The 21728-nt window shown below is 43.7% G+C and overlaps 1 protein-coding gene across 2 annotated transcripts; it reads right to left on the bottom strand.

Annotated features, from left to right (window-relative positions):
* Nucleotides 1-408: 408 nt before the first annotated feature.
* Nucleotides 409-20635, bottom strand: FAM124B (family with sequence similarity 124B). 2 transcript variants are annotated; one of them, XM_011995064.1, is made up of 3 exons: nucleotides 19573-20635; nucleotides 18940-19064; nucleotides 409-1921 (listed from the first exon to the last, which is right to left on the bottom strand). In XM_011995064.1, exons 1-2 carry the CDS (start codon nucleotides 20302-20304, stop codon nucleotides 18978-18980), a joined length of 819 nt encoding a protein of 272 aa, XP_011850454.1. In that variant the 5' UTR covers nucleotides 20305-20635; the 3' UTR covers nucleotides 409-1921; nucleotides 18940-18977. The 2 variants fall into 2 exon arrangements, with proteins under 2 accessions (XP_011850454.1, XP_011850453.1); XM_011995063.1 differs by lacking the exon at nucleotides 18940-19064.
* Nucleotides 20636-21728: the final 1093 nt, after the last annotated feature.

Here is a 21728-nt window from a genome sequence, read left to right as displayed (position 1 = left end):
AACATTTATACTCTTATGTAACATCTGTTCTGAGAGTGAAGTTCATGCAACTGAATAACCTTATAAATGAACTGAAACACAGGACTCAGGTTTTTTAAAAACTGTGTGTACAGACATAACCAAAAAATTCTGCATATGGGCAACTGAGAATTTGTCCATTGCAATTATAATTGCAATTCACAATATGCCCAGTCTCCATCTGCAGGTTGCAAATGCTTATTACACCATTATGTGGCAAGTGTGGGCCTCAACTGTGGAAAAAGTTTTTGGAGGAAGGTATTTGGAATTCAATATCTTTTTAAGAGTTGGTAGAATGAATTTATTATAGTGGTGAAACCATAAATACTTTTTTGGGTTTCATGGTCCCAGAATGTATATGTACCATATACACCATGTCTTATTCAAATATAGGCATTCAAAAAAATGTTTATTGGATGAATATATATAAATGAATGAATGAGTGTGTTTTGTAAAGGAATCTGGGAGTCAAAATGTGGCCAGAAGAACCCAAGTCCTGCTCCAGTGACCAGATTAACCAGTCCAATTTTCCCACTGTGCTCAACGTTTCTCTTTGGTTTGTAGCAAGAACCACTGTCCTCTTTGACATAGTGCAGAAACAAATGAGAAGCAGATGAGCAGGAAAACCCTAGAGCCTAGCATTTGTTTTTAACCTGATTTTCTGGCTTCCAGTATTTTGGCTCATTAAACAGGAAAACAAAATTAACTGTTTATAATTTTCAAAACTCTTTGCATTTTCACTCTTTCCAGATACAAACAACTTCAAAGGCAAAATCACAAGAGGGTATGTGGTGAACAAGGCCTAGTTACCAAAAGAGGTCACATGAAAATTAAAAAGCATTGAAGGATAAATAGCAGTCCATATTGTCCAGGGGGATGAGCTATGCAACCTAAGTAAAAATTAAAACCAAATTACAGACACTAATTAGTGTTGTATAACATACCGATTCATTTGCATACAATGCAATTATCCTGATAGGTGCTGGATTCAACACATCCAGCTGGGTTAGTGCATCTCCAGGGAACAAAGGCATTCGGTTTTTTCCCTGTGTGTTGGCTGTGTTCTCTTATGACTGTGATTGCAAATAAACAATCATTCCCAGCACCTTTAGACTTTGAACATTTGAAACAAAATCAATACAGATTGTGCATGGGGAGCATTCAGACCCTCTCAGATGAACAACTAACAGGCTGATTCTGGGTCCGTACTCCATTTCTAGAACATTCTATCTGATCTTGTGTTTTAGAAAACCACATTTATTTTATGCTATATAAAGAATTCTTCTTCGTCTTCTTCTTTTTCTTCACCCTGAACTTGCACATGAAAGAGACATTTTGAAATTGTCTTCCTGGTACCAAGGTCCCTTTGGCCAGCAAGTGGCAAAGGAGAGACTCTTTCCTTAAGGACACTGTTGTTTTTGGAGGTAGCCACCCCCAAGGAAGAGGCTGGCAAGCAGAATGGTGGCTGGCTGGTCTGCAAATCCCTTGGAAATCCACCAAAATAAATCTGCGTGGGTTCAGAATTTATGATGGTGAACCCAGTGTCAACATTCGTCTCGGCCTCAAGCTTCTGAAAGTTGTTTTCTCGGTTGAGGACCTTCATTCTGGCCCCGGATTCAAGGTGATGAGAAGACAGGTGTAGGTGGGAACCCATAGCTGGGTTGCTGGTCTGGAATGACCGGCCAGGGCTTTTCCACAAAGTGCCACCACAGCTCTCTGATGTGGGGCTCCCAGTGGGTTCAGGAAGCTCCAGAGAATGCCCCTGGGACCTCTTGCCCTGGTTCCTCTGGATCCTGGGTTCTAAGGTCCTCTTTGCAGAGATAGAAGTCAGCCCGGAGCCCAGGGGAAGCATGCCAGCTCCCAAGGTGCCATTCTTAACACCAAGTTCTGGATTCAGCTGGACCTACAGGAAAAGAAAAGGAGGAACATACAAAACATAATTTCCATTAACTAAGTGCCAAGAGCTGACTATGCCTCATTCACCCTCTGCCATGCCATGTCCATAGCAGACTTTCAGTAAATTTGGTTGAATTGAACAGAAGTGCTAAGTACAATATAATTATGAGGTATCTAATCAGCCCCAGTTCCAAATACCTCTCTCTGAGACTCCCTAAATTAAGTTTTTGATAAGGTTAAGACTTTGGGAATCAAATGGTCAATTGACAACACCACATTTCTGGTACAGCAAGTTGTTCAAACAATGCAGACATTCACACATGTCATTTAGTGACCTCACTGGATGTTGTTAATGATGTATTTATTAGCAACCATGCAAAAAAAGAAATTTAAAACGCCACCAAAACATGTGGTTAAAGTTAAGGATTAAAGTAAGAATTCAATCTTCCAAAGCTGGTGATCCTTCTAATAAAAATATGTATCTTGGGCCATTCTAAGACATGGGACCACTCCAGGCAGGCTAAAAATTTGGCAGCAATGTCCTTTAAATTCTTGGGGCACCATTTATTTAGATTAGAGGACTGGTATTGTGGGAGAAAACAAAAAGGGGGCACATCTTATATGGAACTTCAGGTGTTTTATTTCTTAGCAATTCCACTCTGGTTACAAACTTACAGACCCCACTCAGCAAAACACTCACCCCACAGTTGACTGCATTCTCCCTCCACAGAATGGAGTTCACTGACCTCCCCTTTAAGACTTTGACCCTTGGGAGCCTTGCATCCTAGTCCATGCACAACACTCTTCCCAAGAAGATTTCTGGAAAAAGTCCATTTTTTCCATTTTAATAACAGCCCTTGGAAATTGGTATCCAGGATCCATCCCTACCTGGCCCAGCCCTTAATCAAATATCAAGAAGAATGATACGGAAGAACTTGAAATAAATACTACTAACTGAAAGACGCCCATCTGGGCTCATGCCTGGAATCCTAGCCCTTTGGGAAGCTGAGGTGGGAGGATTACTTGAGGCCAGGAAATCAAGACCAGCTTGGACAACTAGCAAAAAATAAAAACATTAGCCAGACGTGTGGTGCACACTTATAGTCTATTCAGAAGGCAGAAGCTATTCAGAAGGCAGAAGAAGGAGGATCCCTTGAGCCCAGGAGTTCAAGGTTAAATTGAGTTATGACTGCACCACTGCACTCCAGCCTGGGTGACAGAGAGAGACCATATGATGCCAACTATACGACACTCTGGAAAAGGCAAAACTATGAAGAAAGTAAAAAGATCAACCAGGGGTGGGGAGAGGGAGGGTTGAATAGGTGGGGCATGGAGGACTTTAGGACAGTGAAACTACTCTGCATGATAGTGTAATGGTGGATGCACATCCTTATACATTTGTCCAAACCCACAGAATGTATGACACCGAGAATGAACCCTAATGTACCCTATGGGCTTTGGGTGATGGTGATGTGTCATTGTAGGTTCCCCAGTTGTAACACATGTACCACTCTGATAAGGGATGTTGACAGGAAAGGATGCTCTTTTGGGAGGGAAGGTGGTATATGGGAACTCTCTGTTCTTTCTGCTTAATTCTGCTGTGAACCTACCACTGCTGTAAAAAAAAAATGAAGTCTATTTCAAGGGAGAAAAAAAAATGATACATATTTATCTTACGAGGCAAGAAGGCAGAAATCAGGGCAGTGAGAAAACAGGTCTAGAAATGAGTAAATTCTCTCTCTCTCCCTCTCTCTCTCTCTCTCTCTCTCACACACACACACACACACACACACAAAGAACGTATTCGTTGTACAGATGACGCACATGTACATTCTCTCAATTTTCTGATAGAAATGATGAGATGCCTATTACCAAACTGCAAAAACAAACACAAAAAAACAAGGGCTTCCATTGATTCTTTTAGAATAGAAGTTGGCAAATATTTTCGGCAGGGAGCCAGACAGTAAATATCTGAGGGTTTGCCGGCCATATGGTCTTTATCCCAACTACCCAACTCTGCCGCAGAGCAGCCATAGACAATATATAAATGAATGGCTGTGTTCAGTAAAACTCTATGTATGAACCCTGAAATTTGAATCTCATATCTTTTTATGTGTCGTGAATTTTTTTTCCAATCATGTAAAAATAGAAAACTATTTTTAGTTCCCGGGCCACAGTTGACCAAGCCCTATTCTAGATCAATGATTCTCTCTCTCTCTCTTTTTATGTGTGTGTATATATATATATATATAGAGAGAGAGAGAGAGAGAGATAGTTTCACTGGAGTGCAATGGCGCAATCTCAGCTCGCTGAAACCTCCGCCTCCCAGGTTCAAGTGATTCTCCTGCCTCAGCCTCCCGAGTAGCCAGGATTACAGGCATGCTCCACCACGCCCAGCTACATTTTGTATTTTTAATAGAGATGAGGTTTCTCCATGTTGGTCAGGCTGGTCTCAAACTCCCAACCTCAAGTGATCCACCTGCCTTGGCTGGGATTAACTGGTAGTCCAAAATATGAAACAATCTAATTAGAGCAGCCCTGGTTGAAGTGCAGAGGGTAGCCTCTGCCTACTGGACCCCCTCTCTAGTTTCCCAGGGCTTCCCAGAACCAGCTTGAACACTACTATTCTAGAATATCTAAATTCAACCCCTGGGCCAAGCCAGTTCATTAGAGAGCCACACACACCTGAAACCCCCATCCCAGATGTGTTTGTACTGAACCACAGCTGAGTGTGGTGCCCCAGAGTGTGCTGAAGAGAGCTTCCGCCAGCATCAGAAACTCTCTCTAGGGGGCGACACTGTTGAAGGGATGCCCACTGCACTGCGGCACGTGACCTTATGCAAACCCATAGGAGAAATTTCTGTTTCCAAACTTTGCTGCACAAGGGAACATCCTGGAATCATTAAAAAACAATGAAACCTGCTCCCAGCCCATGACCTCCTGATTTCATCAGTTCAGAGTACGCCTGGCTATCACAGTTGATAAATCTCCCCAGGTAATTCTAATGTGCAACAAAGTTTGGAAACTACTGCCATGGAGCCAGAAAAGCTAGGCTTCGAGTAGTCAGTTACCTTGCAGTTGCTGTGAGTCTGTTTCTTATCACATACAGCCGAACTTCTCCTCCACATTTCTGAAAAACTCTTTGCCTAATTTCATTTAGCTATCTCTCTCTATATTTCTTTTTGCTCTAATTCCACACCCCCGCCCTCCCTCCCTTCCTTTCTTCTTTTTTTCTTTCTTTCTTCTTTCCTTTCTTTTCTTTTTTTTTTTTTTCACTTTTTTTTTTTTTTTTTTTAAAGTTTTATTATAAAAGTAGTAATTTATCACCATAAAAATAATTTCATTGTACCAATGAGTAAAATAAAAAGTAAAGCCTTCTCCCCACCCCAACCTCAAATCACCCCCAAATTCTCACTGTCCAATGAAAACTATTTGCTTATCCTTTCAAAATCAGGAGGAAAAAATTCTATCTCCGAAATGTCAGCTGGGGTTTCCCTTCCCCTGGAGAACAAACTCCCTCAGTCCTTCAAAGGGCCAACTACCATCATTGCCTCTTGGAGAATCATTTGACACTGTCCTTGTATCATAATGTACCTTTTTATTTGACCCAATGACATCTTTTTCTTCTAGAAATGGAAACTGGCATGGATATTTCCATACTCAGAAATGGTTCAGGGTTGATATTAGATTATCCAATCTGGAGAAAGAAATCAATAACTTTGACTCTGGGGCTTGTATTTCATTCTCTAGCAACTGTGAACAGGGAGAGAAGCCTGAGTAATCTCCCTCTTGCCACCTAAATCAATGTCAGATCACAATGAAATTGGTCCTGAAGCCCCAACCAGTGCTGAGACATCTCAGGGCAGCCAGGAAGCGCCCTCCTGGGCCAGCCCAGCTCACCCCTGCACTCACCTCTGTCACTCAGTCCCACAGCCCCTCCACTGGGCCTTCTCCACCTGCAAAAGTCCCATCTTTGAAAGATTCTATTTAAGCCGGGCACTCTGAGGCCACGGGCTCCAGCACTCAATTCCCCATCACATCTGCTCTTCAACATCAACACTCCCAATCCCCAGCTTCTCCCTGTAAACCCCACCCATCCGCACTGCCTTTCAGAGCCAATCTGAGTCCAAAGACTATCACTTCAACCATTTCTTCGCCAATACCTCCAATTCCCCTCGCTATTCCCATTCTGTCACAGACTCCCACAAAATCTCCCCACCTTTCATCCATCTACCTGCCTACATTTTCTGAACATGTGCTCAGGATGCCACAGAAACGCATGTGTCTGTGAAATGGTTGCCCCATGATGGTGTGGTTTCCAGCCTCTCCCAGGCTATCTGCCAGTCTGCCTGCTTCTTTCGTCACTTCTCTCCATTTAACCAGCAGCTGTTAAAACCTTCAGAACTGTCCTGAAACCTTCAGCGGCACCATCGCCCCCGCTCTGTCTCATCAGGTGGTCTCACCATCTAGATTACCAAGAAAGCAGATGCTGTCACCAGTTAGCAACACTCTCGTTGCTATCGCGAAACTTACCTGCAGCTTCACCATTCTCTCTAGGTGAAAGTGACCGGTCCCTGGGCCAAGATTCCCATCACCTCCCACCTTCTTGGTGACCCCGACTTATCAATTATTCATTTTTCCCACTTTCTTATCTTGGATGTTTAATCTCTCTCCCTCTCCTCTTTCTCTCTCTCTGCCTATTCCTTTCCAACAGCAATTAAACTTGCTCAAGTCTCCTGTCTTGAAAAACACATTCTTTCCACCCTCTCTTTCCCTCCAGGTTTCTCTCTCCTCCCCTTCACTGTCAAACCTCTATAGGAAATTTGTGTACAGTCATGTTTTTCTACAAACCTCCCCTTATTTTCTCTACTCATGCCACTGACAAGATAAAATCTAAGCTCTTGGATGTGGCCTGCCTCACCCTTTACTGTCTGCCTCTTCTTACACCACGCTGGTAAATTTCTCCTACCACTCCACTGAAATTGCTCTTGCGAAGATCATCTACAATCAGCCCACTTGTCCTTCATTTTTCTTGAGTTCTTGGTAGAACTTGACATTGAAGTCTGTACTCTTCGTCCTAAAGTCTTTTTCTTCAGCTTCTTTGCCAACAAATTCCACTGGATTTTCTCCTGCCTTTCCCTCCGTCCCTTCTCCATTTCCATTAAGGGAGCCTCTTCCCTTGTTGGTTCATTTAATGTTTTCGTTCTTCAGAACTGGCCTGGTTCCTCTTTTCTTCTCACTTTACCTGCCCCAGGGCAATCTCATGGGCATCTAGGCCTTCAGTTATCATCTAAATGATGAAGGCTCCCAAAAGTGTACCTACACCTCAGATCTGTCCCGTAAGCTTCATCTGTCTCTTAAGCTTCATACCTATCTATCCAACTGCCTTCCAGCCACCAATCCCTCAAACAAAACCTGCCCCAAATCATCTGCACCATGAACTCATCTCCCTCTCACACCAAGTCTGTTCTGCTTTCTCTTTTTCCTATCTTAAAAGATGGCACCATTAGCGTCCACAGGACCCAAGCAAGAGCATCGGTCACCCTTCTCCATACCCCAGGTACAACCAGCCACCCATCCCCATGGATACTTCCTCTTATAGATCGCTGACATTCCACTCACTCACTCTGCTCCCACTGTCATTCACCCTGGAGCAAGCCGTCATGAACTCTTGTCTGAATTACAGCAGTGGCCATCCAGTGGAAGTCCCCACAGATGCTGTCACCTCCCACAAATCCATTCTCCGCTCCCCTACCAGAGGATTGGATTACACCGTCATCCTGCCTCAATGACGCCCTACTCTTCTGAAGATAAAAATCTAAGCCCTTGGATGTGGCCTGCCTCACCCTTTACTGTCTGCCTCTTCTTACACCACACTGGTAATTCACCACTTTCTCCCTTTCAGCCTCCACCTGCTGAAATTGAACATGATTTGCCCTTTCCTATGCCAGGGTTTATATATATTATTCCTTTTATGTGGGATGTGCCTCCTCTAGCCCTTTTTCCTGAAACTTCCTCTCATTGTTAGCTCCAAGCTTGCACAGCATTGAGAAGGAAGCCTTCTCAATATCACTAAATCTGATTTAGGTGTCACTAAATATCCACTCTGCCACTTATTAGCAGTAGGATTTTAGACTATTTACTTAATATTTCTGTCCTTCAGTTTCCTTATATGGAAAAGAAGATAAATAAGTGCCAACATCGTAGAGTTGTGAAGATTAAATGATAGCCGTGCCATGCGTGCATTTGTTATTATCATCATCATTAGTATTATTACTAGCTCTCACAGCACAGTTTGAACTTCTCATATTTGAGTACTAGCCACACCATTTTGTACTTGGCTATTTACTCCTGTGTATCTTCCCATAGACTTTGCAATCTGGAATAGCAGGGTTGTATACACCTTCTTTGTTATCATGTCCAGTGCCTACCTGAGTGCCTAATATTCAATAAGTAATCACTAAATATCTGTTATATAAATAAACAAACTTAATGCTTAACAAAATATGAATTTTTGCACATAGAAACGAATGAGAATGTAGCATCTATAAACTAGGCCCCAAATTATTCTATATTAGGTGAACATAAAGTCTTAAGAAAATTCATAATGATTTTTATTACTATGGCTAGACATTTGCACAATCTTCTTAAGAGAGGAGAATGTCCACTTTTTTTAAAGAGAAGTCTAAGATCCTTAAAACATAGGGCAAAAGTGAGTGTAACATTATTAACATAGAAATGCAGATGTTTGGCATTGGAATGAAGAATTTCCAGGAGAAACATCATGCTGAGTGAATGAGATGAATCCCTTCAGGGAGAATTAAGCTCTTGCCAAAAAACAAATTGAAATGCATTTGTAGGAATTCTGATCATTTAGAGATCATCTTTCTAAGAAATACTTGTAAAATGTTACAGATTGAGAGCTAGGTTCTTCAAGTTCAAGGAACATCAGCATTATGTGATTAACAGAAAGATTGTCACTCATTTATAATTCTAAACTCTTGAAAAACAAGAGAAAGTACATCATTGAAAAATGATTAAGCTGTTAAGGGGCAGACTCCTATCATGAAGGGAAAACAATGTTTCTTTTACAAGTGATTCCAAGAAGATATAGCAAGAGAGGATTTCTTCAACACTGGGGAAAAAAATGACTTCGTGGAAACAATTTAGGTAGATAATAAGAAACCTCTAAATAGTGTCAGGCTCACTTTAGAGTTGAAACCAGACTTTTGCAATTAACTGATCCTTTGAAAGGTACTTATTTTCATCAATTGGCCAAAACCACCAATGGCAACGTGCTCTCCTGTAATAGCAGGACCCTCCTGAGCAATGCCTCTTTCACAGCAACATAATTGAGCAAGGGTGTAGAAGTGGGAGTGTGTGTATTTGGGGTGGGGGTATGCTGCGGGTGGGGCTGGAGAATGGGAGGGGAATGAGAGAAACTAAGAGGGAGGTAACAGAGCCTGAGAGTGTACAGCTGAGAGACTCAGAAATGAAAACACAGAGCCCTCAAGAAATGCTAGAGAAGAAGAAAATAAATTATCTACTTGCAGAGCCACTATGTTCTTTTATTCTAAATTACTAATAAAGAAAATAGAAACGAATACAGCTAAATATCTGTTGATAAAACAAAATGAAACACACACTTGCTTATGCCTAACCAGTTTCTGTATATACCTTCTTTAAAGAGATAAACTGATTTCCTGAAAACAAGTAGTCAGTCAATCAACAAGTATTTCAGAAGCAGCTGTCTGCCAAGTATTCTACTGGAAAGAAACATGCGTAATAAAATACTGAAAAGAGAAGGAGAGTCATAAAGTCCCACATTATAAAATACAAGAAAGGGAAAATATATAATCAGTTATGTGTTGCAAATATTTAGGTATGCAATGTTCTACTCAGGAATGGGAATTAATGTGCCCTTGAGCTTCGTGGGAGGTTTCAAAGAGGAAGTGGAGTTTGATCAGAGCCTTGAAATTGGATAATTGAAGATTAAATGAAAGGCATCGTTGGCTAAGGAGTAGCTCAAGTAACGCACGGATACAGATATACATAGCATGGAATAGTATTCAGCCATAAAAGTAAATGAAATTGTAATAAATGCTACAGCACTGATTAACCTTGAAAACATCGTGGTAAGTGAAGTCAAACACAAAGAGACAAATATTGTATGATTTCATTTATATGAGGTACCAAGAATAGGCAAACTCAGAGACAGAAAGTAGAATCGAGGTTACCAAGGGTGCGGGAGAACGGTGAGTTTGATTTAACGGGTACGAGTTTCTGTTTGGGATGACGAGAAAGTTCTGGAAATGGATAGTGGTGATGGTCGCACAACACTGTGAATGTGCTTAATGCCACTGAATTGTACCCTCGAAAAATAGTTAAGATGGTAAAAGTATTGTTATGTGTATTTTACCACAATTTTTTAAAAGAAAGAAGGCTTCCTAAATTTTTTTAAAAGGTGAAAATGGTAAGTTTTTGTCTCACATATTTTACCACAATACATAAAATATAGAAAGCAAATACACAATACATAAAATATAGAAAACATGTGGGAGTGAGCCCAGAGCTCTGGAGGCAAGAGGAGGGTAAGAAGGCTGGGATGGTGAAGAAGTGAGGTGGCAAAGGGAGATCCTTTATTTTATTTTATTTTTTGAGACGGAGTCTCGCTCTGTTGCCCAGGTTGGAGTGCCATGGCACGATCTTGGCTTACTGCAGCCTCCACCTCCCAGGCTCAACGAATTCTCTGCCTCAGCCTCCCGTGTAGCTGGGATTACAGGCAGGCGCCACCACACCCAGCCTAATTTTTATATTTTTTGGTAGAGATGGGGTTTCACCATGTTGGCCAGGCTAGTCTCAGACTGCTGGCCTCAAGTGATCCACCTGCCTTAGCCTCCCAAAGTGCTGGGATTACAGGCGTGAGCCACCACAACTGGCCTGCAAAGGGAGATTCTAGTAGAGGTCTGATGTGAAGGTCTTTAAAGCCAGACAGGGGCATTTTAATTTTATTTTCTCACCTTTTGTTATTGAACTGAGAAGGAACATAAATTTGGCAGTGATTTCAAAATGTATTTTGATAGCGCTGTGCAGGAGGAAACAGAATGCCTGGAGCCAGGGCGAAGAGCTGATGCTGTCATAATAATTTGCGTTTGAAGCAACGTGGGCTTAAAGCAGGAAGGCAGGAAGCAGAAATGACTCCCAAGGAAAATTAGAACAGCTGGGGACTGATTGGATGTGGGGGTTCTGAGAAAAAAACGAGGCTTTAAAAACAACTGGTGTTTCAAAATCTGGCCAAATGGGAGAAGAATGAACGGAGCTGGAGAAGTCGGGGGTGGGGAGAGGAGGGTTGCAGATGATGACTTGGTGTTGCCTGGATTGAGTTTGGGATGGGGATGAGACATCATGTTTAAATGGTCTTACAGGGAGTAGGAAAGAGGCTAAAACCTCAAGAGACAGAGGAAATTCAAGTACAGGATTAAGTTGAACGAAAGTGATAACCAAATCCACAGGGTGATTTTTATTTCATAACCTCAGTGGGGAGATCTTTGGTGCAGAGCAGTGGTCCTCATTTGGGGTGATTTTTGTCTCCCAAGGGACATTTGGCAAAGTCTAGAAACATTTTTGGTTGTCACAACTCAGGGGTGAGTGGGCCAGTGTTACTGACATCCGACTAATAGAGATCAGGGCTGCCACTAAACATTCTGCAACGCACCAGACACCCCACACAACAAAGAATTATCTCATCCAAAAGATGTCAACAGTGTCAAGGTTGAGAAAACATGATTTAGAGAGAGGAAGAAACAATTGAGTCTTTGAACACACACACACACACACACACACACACACACACACAGAAAAGGAATAGTCAGAGAAAATAAACCCCTTAATTAAAAGAACTGGGTTATGGCAGCCCACAGAGGAGAAGATTTCAAGAAGGCAGGAGTGGCCCACATGTACCAATGCTACTGATGTCTTGTCCTCAAGCACTGCTGGCCCTCCAGAGAGCAGATTCATCAACTGCTAGAGGAAGGCTCAGCGTGCAGAATGGCAGAGGGAGAAGCACCATCAGTTTGCAGCAGAAGGGGGCAAAAACAGACAGCTCAACTGAGAAGCCAGGCATAGAAAGAAGGCAAGATATCAGAGCCATCGAGCCAAGGAAAATCTGCTTGTTTGAGTTTGAAGGAGATGACGAGGGCCTCTGGTAACAGAGAAGAGAGACTGAAAATGCCTGAGTTCATCAAGTGAGCAAACAAATGGGAGAGCAAGGTCCACAAAGAGGAGAAACCACACAGGAAGGAATCCCACCAGCGGGCGTGAACATACACCACTCGGACGTTTACCAATTAAATCAGTTGGAGGAAAGATTCCCCCGATACTTGTCAACAAACTTATTTTTAATTGGAAGCTGGAAAAGAGCCTCTAATGAAAAGGAAACACTTGGCAGGGTACGGTGGCTCATGCCTGTAACCCTAGCACTTTGGGAGGCCGAAGTGGGCGGATCACGAGGTCAGGAGTTCGAGACCAGCCTGGCCAAGATGGTGAAACTCCATCTCTACTAAAAATACAAAAATTAGCCGGGCATGGTGCCACACACCTGTAGTCCCAGGTGCCAACATCTCGAGGCGCAATGGCAACACACAAGCAACTGGGGGCCCGGTGAGGAGACCAGGACAGAACCTGAAGGCTCTGCTCTAGCACACCTGAGAAGCCACATCTTAGGGACTGCAAGCCACCAAGCGACATTGACTTCCATGACACCATGATCTCCTCACCCTCCTGGTTTTCTGGTTGCTTCTTCTCAGCATCTCGCTCTGGTTCTTCTTCCCTCTCCTCCGGAAGTGCACACATTTTCCAGGCACTGTCTTTACCTCCTCTCCCTCTACACTCTCTTCCTTGGTAATGTCGATCCTTCCCAGGGCTTCAGCCACCAACCCCACCTGTGTCCATAGCCCATGCCCCCTCCTGAGTTCCAGCCCTCAGAGACCACCTGACCATGGATTCTTTTCATCTGAAAGACCTGCAAGCACTTCAAGCCCAATGTGTCCAGACTCATCATCACCTTCCTCTTCTTCACCCTCCGTGTCCAATTACTGCCAAATTCAGTCCAGTCTACCCATGAAATTTAACCTCCTATTTCTATTATGAGTTCCCTATTTCAAAACTGCACCTGCTTTGACTGGAAAATGGAAGTCCCCTCTGAAGAGGTCAGCCAAGCCCCCTTCCAGGGTGTCCTATTTGATGCTAACAGGATTATGGTCCTAAATTATGTATTATAGGTATGAGTATGTCTGCCCCTTCTCTAAACACCATAATAAATGGATTTCTTCAAATCCCATTTTGTGTCCTCCTGAACCCATTTTCAGTGGACCAAAAATTTTCTAAACTCCTTTGAACTCTCCAGCCCTACACTTCCCTACAGCCCATTCGGTCATCCCCCAAGTCACACGTCCTCCATGTTACTTGACATCCTCAGTCAATTTCACCTTCTCCTTCTCTACACACAAGGTGGGTGGCTGCAGCTCTACAGTGCATTTCCTGCAGGCTGCCTGGTACTGCAGGCACTTGCAGGAGGGTCCAGCTCCTCATTAGACCACCAGGGCAGTGGGATCCCACACAGAGCACCCACCCAAAGGCTAACAAGGGCATGGCTTTCACATCTCCCACAGGGCCATGAAATATAGACCTTGCTGGAGCATTTCAAGTGGCCTTGAGGGAGGTTTATCATTTCATTTATAAAGTTTGCCTACTGTACATCAAACAGAATGAGAAGGTCATCAATACTAACCAAGTGACCTAGAATTCAGAGTCTGCCAGAGCCCAACACCAAAGTCATGGGCTCTCCCCTTGGATTGCCCATGCCAGGGGGTGGCCAGGAGATGAATGCTTCAGCAGGTGAATCAGGGAAGAGGAACCATAATGTGAAAAATTGAAAAAAAAATCTATAAAAAGTACAAAAAACACAACTTTGGACATGGGACTCAGCTGTGGAAAGCTGAAAGCCTGCAGTAACTGACTAGAGATACTGCATGTGGTTGATTTGACAAAATAGCTTATTTGACTGAGGGCACAGTTTAAGTTGCAGGAGGTTTTAAAAAAGAGCGGGACATCATCACCCATGCTACCTTCCCTCAGAACACGCTGACACTGTCCCTACCACCAGAGGCAAAAGCACAGGGAGAAAAGCAGAGGGACTGTTTGAACGAATAAAGGGAAGGTTGAACCCACTATCATTTTGCACCCACTAAGAACTGAGATAGCAGAATTAAAACTGCCAAAGGAAAAACAGTGTCCTGCCCAGAGCAGGAACTCAACAAAGTTCTGAGGAATGAATAAACATGGACTTGCCTTCTCATGTATTCATACATTCATTTACTGAGCATCTATTTGATACCCTCATATCACTCTCATCAAAACCATCCATTCTAGCCTCTAAGAGGCATCAGACGGTCTGCAATGGCAAGAGGTCACGTGGAAAATGCATTGCTCACGGGTGTGCTGGCAGAGACAGCCGACAGCCTCTCATATGCACAGATGACAATTGCACCACAGTTACATGGTCTCCAGGAGCTTCCACTTTACCAAGCACCTCCATGTACATTCTCTCATTTGACCCTCATAACACAAATAATCCATGTCAGTTCCATTCATAGGATCCATCAGTGACTGCTCATTACACCAAGGATGGAATAGAAGCTACTTAGCCTGGGTTCATTCATAGAAGGATGTTTTTGCCTACCATGTGTCAGACACTGACCTTAGGTTGTGGGTTCACAGGAGCGAGCCCAAAAGGTCCCCCCGCTCTCGGCGCTTACTTTCCAGTGGCTAACCATGTTCCCGCTGATCCAGCCTCAGGCCACCTGCCCATCCCCTTCCCCTGATTCCCCCTCCCTTCACTCCAGCCACATGAAACCTCAGGAAGTTTGCTGAGCATGGCCTGCTAAGCAGCACCATACCAACACCGTCACCCACGGTCACCTGTTTGGGACACCCTTGCTCCTTTCTCCAACTGGCTAATTCCTCCTGGGCCATCCAGCTCAGGCAGATCTGGGCATCGCTCCTCAGGAAAGCTTTCTCACCGCCCCCTCCTCGGCCTAGCTCCCCTCACACTCAGGCCTCCTGCTCACACGCCTCCATCCTGGCCATGTGGAGGGATGGTCTGCAGAGAGGTTAGTTTGTGGTTATGGTTCTTCCTTTAGTAGGTATTATTTTCTTGCTTTTTCTGAACATGGCTGCATTTGGGGCCACTCTATATTTGTCTCCTCTGCCCTGATCTCTGGAGACCCACAACCTTCCCTAAGAGTCCCACAGAACACCACACAGCATCTAGGGGTAGAAGGCAGAGCCTTTGCCTCAGGGCTAAACGGATCCATATAATCTCACTTTCCTGCATGTAATAATTGATTTCGAGAAGAGAATCTGATCCAAGTTGCTCCAACTGAAGTCCAGACATTTTGTTGGGCCATGGTGGGGCAAGGCATTGAGAGCCCACATGGAGGATGTAGCCCTCAGAGCTGCTGGCAGCCAACTGGCAACCCTGGGGGATGCCTGTCTGAGGATAGGGCCAAGACAGTGGTAGCAGAGCTGGGATCTGGATCCTGAGCACAGTGTAAGGCCTGGACCACTCACTTAAAGAAGTCAGACTTGCTACCCAGCCCCTCTCCCCAGGACCCAAGGAAATTTAGGCTGGATTTTCTTTTTTTTTCTTTTCTTTTCTTTTCATTTTGAAACAGAGTGATATGGTTTGGCTGTGTCCTCACCCAAATTTCATCTTGAACTGTAACTGCCACAATTCCCATGTGTCATGGGAGGAACCCAGTGGGAGGTGACTGAATTATGGGGGCAGGTCTTTCCTATGTTGTTCTCATGATAGTGAATGAGTCTCACGGGATCTGCTGGTTTTAAAGACGGGAGTTCTCTGCCCAAGCCCTCTCTTTGCCTACCACTATCCACGTAAGATGTGACTTGCTCCTCCTTGCCTTCCACCATGATTTTGAGGCCTCCCCAGCCACGTGGAACTGTGAGTCCATTAAACCTCTTTCTTTTGTAAATTGCCCAATCACAGGTATGTCTTTATCAGCAGCGTGAAAACAAACTAATATAGTAAATTAGTATCAGTAGAGTGAGGCATTGCTGAACAGATACCTGAAAATGTGGAAGCGACTTTGAAACTGGGTAATAGGCAGAGGCTGGAACAGTTTGGAGGGCTCAGAAGAAGACAGGAAAATGTGGGAAAGTTTGGAACTTCCTAGAGATTTGTTCAATGACTTTGACAAAAATGCTGATAGTGATACGAATAATAAGGTCCAGGCTGAGGTGGTCTTAGATGGAGATGAGGAGCTTATTGGGAACTGGAATAAAGGTGACTCTTGTTATGTTTTAGTAAAGAGACTGGCAGCATTTTGCCCCTGCCCTGGAGATTTGTGGAACTTTGAACTTGAGGGAAATATTTTAGGGTATCTGGCAGAAGAAATTTCTAAGCAGCAAAGCATTCAACAGGTGACTTGGGTGCTATTTAAGGCATGAGTGAATGAGTAAATGAATTCACTTATAGTAAATGAGTCTCCCAATATCTGATGGTTTTAAAAATGGGAGTTTTCTGCACAAGCTCTCTCTTTGCCTGCCACCATCCATGTAAGATGTGACTGTTCCTCGTTGCCTTCTGCATGATTGTGAGGCTTCGCAAGCCACGTGGAACTGTGAGTCTAATTAAACCTCTTTCTTTTGTAAATTTCCCAGTCTCAGGCATGTCTTTCTCAGCACTGTGAAACAAACTAATACACAGAGTCTTGCTCTGTCATCTATGCTGGAGTCCACTGGCACAATCTCGGCTCACTGCAACCTCTGCCTCCCTGGTTCAAGCAATTCTCCTGCCTCAGCCTCCCAAGTAGCTGGGACTACAGGTGCACACCATCATGCCCAGCTAGTTTTTGTATTTTCAGCAGACAGGGGGATTTGCCATGTTGGCCAGGCTGGTCTCAAGCTCCTGGCCTCAAGTGATCCACACGCCTCAGCCTCCCAAAGTGCTGGGATTACAGGCCCGAGCCAACACACCCAGGAATTTACTATCCTGAAAAATTCACTCCATTCGAAGAGTGAAAAGCTACCTGGGAGTTATAATGTGTTGTCTTTGGATTATGGCCGAGCCTCTGCACACTTTCCTCAGGCACTTTTATTATATGACACCAGAAGCAGAATTTTCCAGAAGGCAATCTCCCACTCTGTTTGCAAAAGCTTAGACTCATTGACTTAACAAGAGGAGATCAAAGCATGTTTTGGAGTGAGGCAGCAGAAGTCCCTGAGGTTTGGAGGTCAGGACAAAGGTGATGTAGAAGGGGGCTATCAAGAGTGAGAGGCAGCTGGGCTTGGTAGCTCATGCCTATAATCCCAGCACTTTGGGAGGCTGAGGCAGGTGGTCACTTGAGGCCAGATGTTTGAGACCAGCCTGGGCAACATAGTCAAATCCCATCTCTGCTAAAAATACAAAAATTAGCTGGGTGTGTTGGCAGGCTCCTGTAGTCCCAGGCACTCGGGAAAGCTGAGGCACAAGAATTGCTTGAATCCAGGAGGCAGAGGTTGCAGTGAGCTGAGATCACGCCATTGCACTCCAGCCTGAGCAACACAGTGAGACTCTGTCTCAGAAACAAAAGAGTGAGGGGCTGATGCCTGAGAAGTGGCCAGGCTCCTGGGACAATCCAGAGAGCAAGAGGGCTCTCTTCATGCAACTCATGGAGTTTGTCTTTATCCAAAAAACTCTTCTACCCTCCCCAAATATGACTCAACTTTCCAAAGTAACTAAGTTGTTTAAACTGTGGTTCCAAAGCAAAAATGTCAGTCAGCCTTAAAGACAAGAATGATTAAAATCATGTCCCTTGCTGCGCACGAACATTAAATTTTTGTTTGACAATGAGGTTGATTTTAAGTACTAGAGAGTCGCTAAAACTGAAAGAAATTTTAGGTGCCTTGGAAATTATGGGGTTTTATAATAGGCAACTAACAGAAACAGTGCCTATCTACCTTATGTGAACAAGAAGGTGAATAATTTAGAAATCATTTAATGTAGAATCAGTATGATTTATATTTTATTAACAAGTCAAAGTGATGACAACAAAATTAACCAAATGGAAAGACATCTCATCTTGTAGTCTCTTATTACTTTATCCAGTAGGCCTTAAGGAGCTTCTGACCATTTCTTAAGGACAGAAGCCACAGGATATTTTGCTGTGAACATCACATTCATCCCCCTGTATGCACATTTACACACATACACTGGACTGCAGCAGCTGACCACATGAACTTTCAGGGTGGATAGATACTTCCTGTCTTGGGCAAATAACTGACCCCCTGGAGGGTTCAGTTTTCTTATCTCCAAAATGGGAAAAATAGTAACTTCGTAGGTTGTTATAAGCATTAAATAAAATTATCAATTTAAAATCCTTAGTATAGGGCATAATGTGAACAATAGTAGCTAAAATTGAGTTATTGGCACTATCTTAATTATGTACTTTATGAGTGTCAGGTCATTTACTGTAAATGAGAGAGGAAGATGCTAATTATCTGGTGCCTTTATTGTGCTAATGAAGAAACTGAGGCCCACAGTCATACAGCTACTAAGCGCCCAGGCTCACATACCATGAAAGGCAATGCATGGCAGCTATCGTGACTAAAAACACACTTGCTATGTTAGGTTTTCAAGGATGGTTACAAAGGAAGGCTTTAATTTCAAGATTTTTTAAAGAAAGCATTCTGTCTAACTTGGTATGTGGTAAAATTTGACAGTGATGCAAGATGCTTAAAAATTAAGTTAATATGAGTTGATGGGTATAGCAAACCAACATGGCACATGTATACCTATGTAACAAACCTGCGTTGTGCACATTTACCCCAGAACTTCAAGTATAATAATAAAAAATAAAAATTAAGTCAATAGCACTGCAAACTTAACATCCTTAAACAAGCTCGGCCAACATAGTAAGATCCCGTCTCTAGAAATAAAATAAAATAGCCAGACATGGCGGCACGTGCCTGTAGTCCCAGCTAATCAGGAGGCTAAGACAGGAGGATCATTTGAACCCAGAAGGTGGAGACCTCAGGGAGCTGTGACGGCACCACTGCACTCCAGCCTGGGCAACAGAGGAAGACTCCCATCTCTAAAAAATAAAAAAATGAAAAATGAAAAAAAAGTCTGTAAGCATAAGTATGACTTCAACTTCCTTTGGTCAGATGAGAAGAGCTTATGACATTCTTGAGCCCAAAGAGTAAGCAAAGGATATGGGTCTAGTTAACAGGCATTTAAACAGCAAGCCTGAGAAAGGAGGCTGATTCTTTGTAAAGATTCTGATCTTTATAGTAGAATCCTGTCTGATTCTACTATAAAGTACCTGTGTCAGCTGCGAATTCATGGAATCTGAACTTTCTTATCTGTCGGATGAGATTTTACGAGATTAGTGATTCTCAACCCTGTTACAGATTAGAGTCATCCAAGGCTTGGATGCTCCCAGAGATTTGGATCAAACTGGCCTGGGGTGGGAATTTTAAAAAGCCCCTGAGGGACTCTAATGTGCAACCAAGTCTGAGAACCACTAGCTTAGGCCCATTCCGATGTAAAATTACACAGCTCCATGAGCCTCCACAAGATCTAAGATGAAACAGGAATACCTGAAGCAGAATCTTGTTGCCATCGTAATCCTGAGTCTGCCACCTCGTGCTGCTGATGGGAATGCATGGATTGGGTAGCAGAGGCACTAACTGGCCGATCTCTCGAACCTTGAACTGCAGCACCGAAGACTCTTTAGGGTCCACTGACATTCCCGGGGGCAGCTGCTTCAGGGAGAGCTGCAGAGCAAAGCTCTTGGTGGCATACAGCACGAAGAAACAAAAATTGTTCTTTTGCAAGGTGGCTTCTCTCTGCAGGATCATCTCATAGAGTCTGATGGCGTCTTCATAGTTATCAAAACTGCAGTAGATCGTCACCCTCAGGATCTCGGAGCCACAGTGCACCTGCCTCACCCCCCAGATGGGCATCTGGCTGTCCAGGCTGTAGAACTCCTGGTTGGCAAAAAGGTAGGGACACAGCCTTCCCCAAGTGTCCTGGGTGGGGTAGCACTGCCATGGCGAATGCTGGAGAGAGTCCAGGACGCGAAATAGCCGATCCTCTCCCAGGCTTCTGTGCAGGAAAAGCAACACGGACATCCCTGGAAACCGGTACCGCTTGGAGTGGGACTTTTCACAGTATTTCACAGGACTAGCCCGTTCAGACACCTGAAAGAGCCGGACCTCTGGGCAAATGCAATCCAGGAGCTGGTCCAGAGTCCTCTGCAGAAGCGAACCGTGCCCAGAGTTGGCAAGAAGATGGACAGTCATGGCCAGAGGCCCCTGTGTCTCATCCATGGAGGAACTGCCTGAGGATGACAAAGACAGCGTGTGTAGAAGGCCCACTGTTCAACTTCTGAAATGAACGAAGGAGCGGCCCAGCCTTCAGCCCACCCGAAAACCTTCAGCTGCAGCGGCTACTTCTGAGCAGAGCTCTTAACCAGACTAACACGTGCTCCTGGCCACCCCTGGACTTGCCGCAAGAGAAGCTCACACAAGCTCGGGTTCATCAGCCTCTGCTCCACACAGCAGCGGTGGAGTCGCGTCATCCAGCTTGTGCATAATGTAACTGCTTGTGTTTAGCCTTTTCAGGCGTTCCCCAGGGTTTCTGTATGACCTAAAAACCTATAATCCTGAGAAACACCCAAATGGGCGGCTCTTACAGACACTTAGTAAAGGAAGTGACCAGGCAAAAAGGAACATGAGTTGGCTCTGTTGGGCTGATAGCAATCTGTTTAGTTGAAAAGACATCCATTTTATCAACCCACAACGGGTTCTCATTTCCTACTTACGGTTTACAGTAGCCTGCTCCACCAATCTGAACACAATGACTTCTTGAAAACAATTCTCAAAACTTGACCCCTTGCCAGTTTTTTTTTTTTCCTTTGTCTCTTTATTTCGTTTTGTTTCTGAACATTTTCTGCTAGGGCATGAAGAGAAGATTTTATCTAAATAATTTTGACTTCACTGAAAATTATTTGCTGTACTGAAAATTCTGAGTGTACTAAAAAGACATTGAGAAAATTAGTCTTCCTTTATTCATGCAAATTCTTTAGAAAGAGTGAGAGCTTTCCAATAATTGCTCATATAATTATAATAATAATTATAATTAACAATCATAATTATAATAATTATAATTAACAATCATAATTATAATAATTATAATTAACAATTATAATTATAATTTTTAGTGTCTATTGAGGATCTACTATGTACCAGTCATAAACTGTTCTAATTCTTAAAGTAAATTTTTTTTTGGAGATGGAGTCTTGCTCTGTTGCCCAGGCTGGAGTGCAGTGGTGTGATCTAGGCTCACTGCAACCTCCACCTCCCAGTTTCAAGAGATCCTCCTGCCTCAGCCTCCCCAGTACCTGGGACTGCAGATGCCCTATCACTCCCAGCTAATTTTTTTTGTATTTTTAGTAGAGACTGGGTTTTGCTATGTTGGTCAGACTGGTCTCGAACTCCTGACCTCAGGTGATCTGCCCACATTGGCCTCCCAAAGTGCTGAGATTACAGGTGTGAGTCACCACACCTGGCCCTTAATGTAAATTAATTTAATCTTGCAACAAACCTATGAAGAAGAGATTACTAGCCCCAAATTACTGATGACGTAACTGGGGCATAGAAAGGCTAAGTAACTTGCCCAAGGTCACACAGCTAAGCAGTAGCTGAGGGAAGATTTGAACCCAGGAACCTGCTGCACTGCCTCTCTGGGGCCT

This window comes from Mandrillus leucophaeus, unplaced genomic scaffold (genome assembly GCF_000951045.1).
Source record: "Mandrillus leucophaeus isolate KB7577 unplaced genomic scaffold, Mleu.le_1.0 Scaffold469, whole genome shotgun sequence".
In the NCBI taxonomy this organism is placed as follows: domain Eukaryota; kingdom Metazoa; phylum Chordata; class Mammalia; order Primates; family Cercopithecidae; genus Mandrillus; species Mandrillus leucophaeus.
The sequence above is the reverse complement of the archived record's forward strand: the minus strand, read 5'-3'. Positions and strand labels throughout refer to the sequence as shown.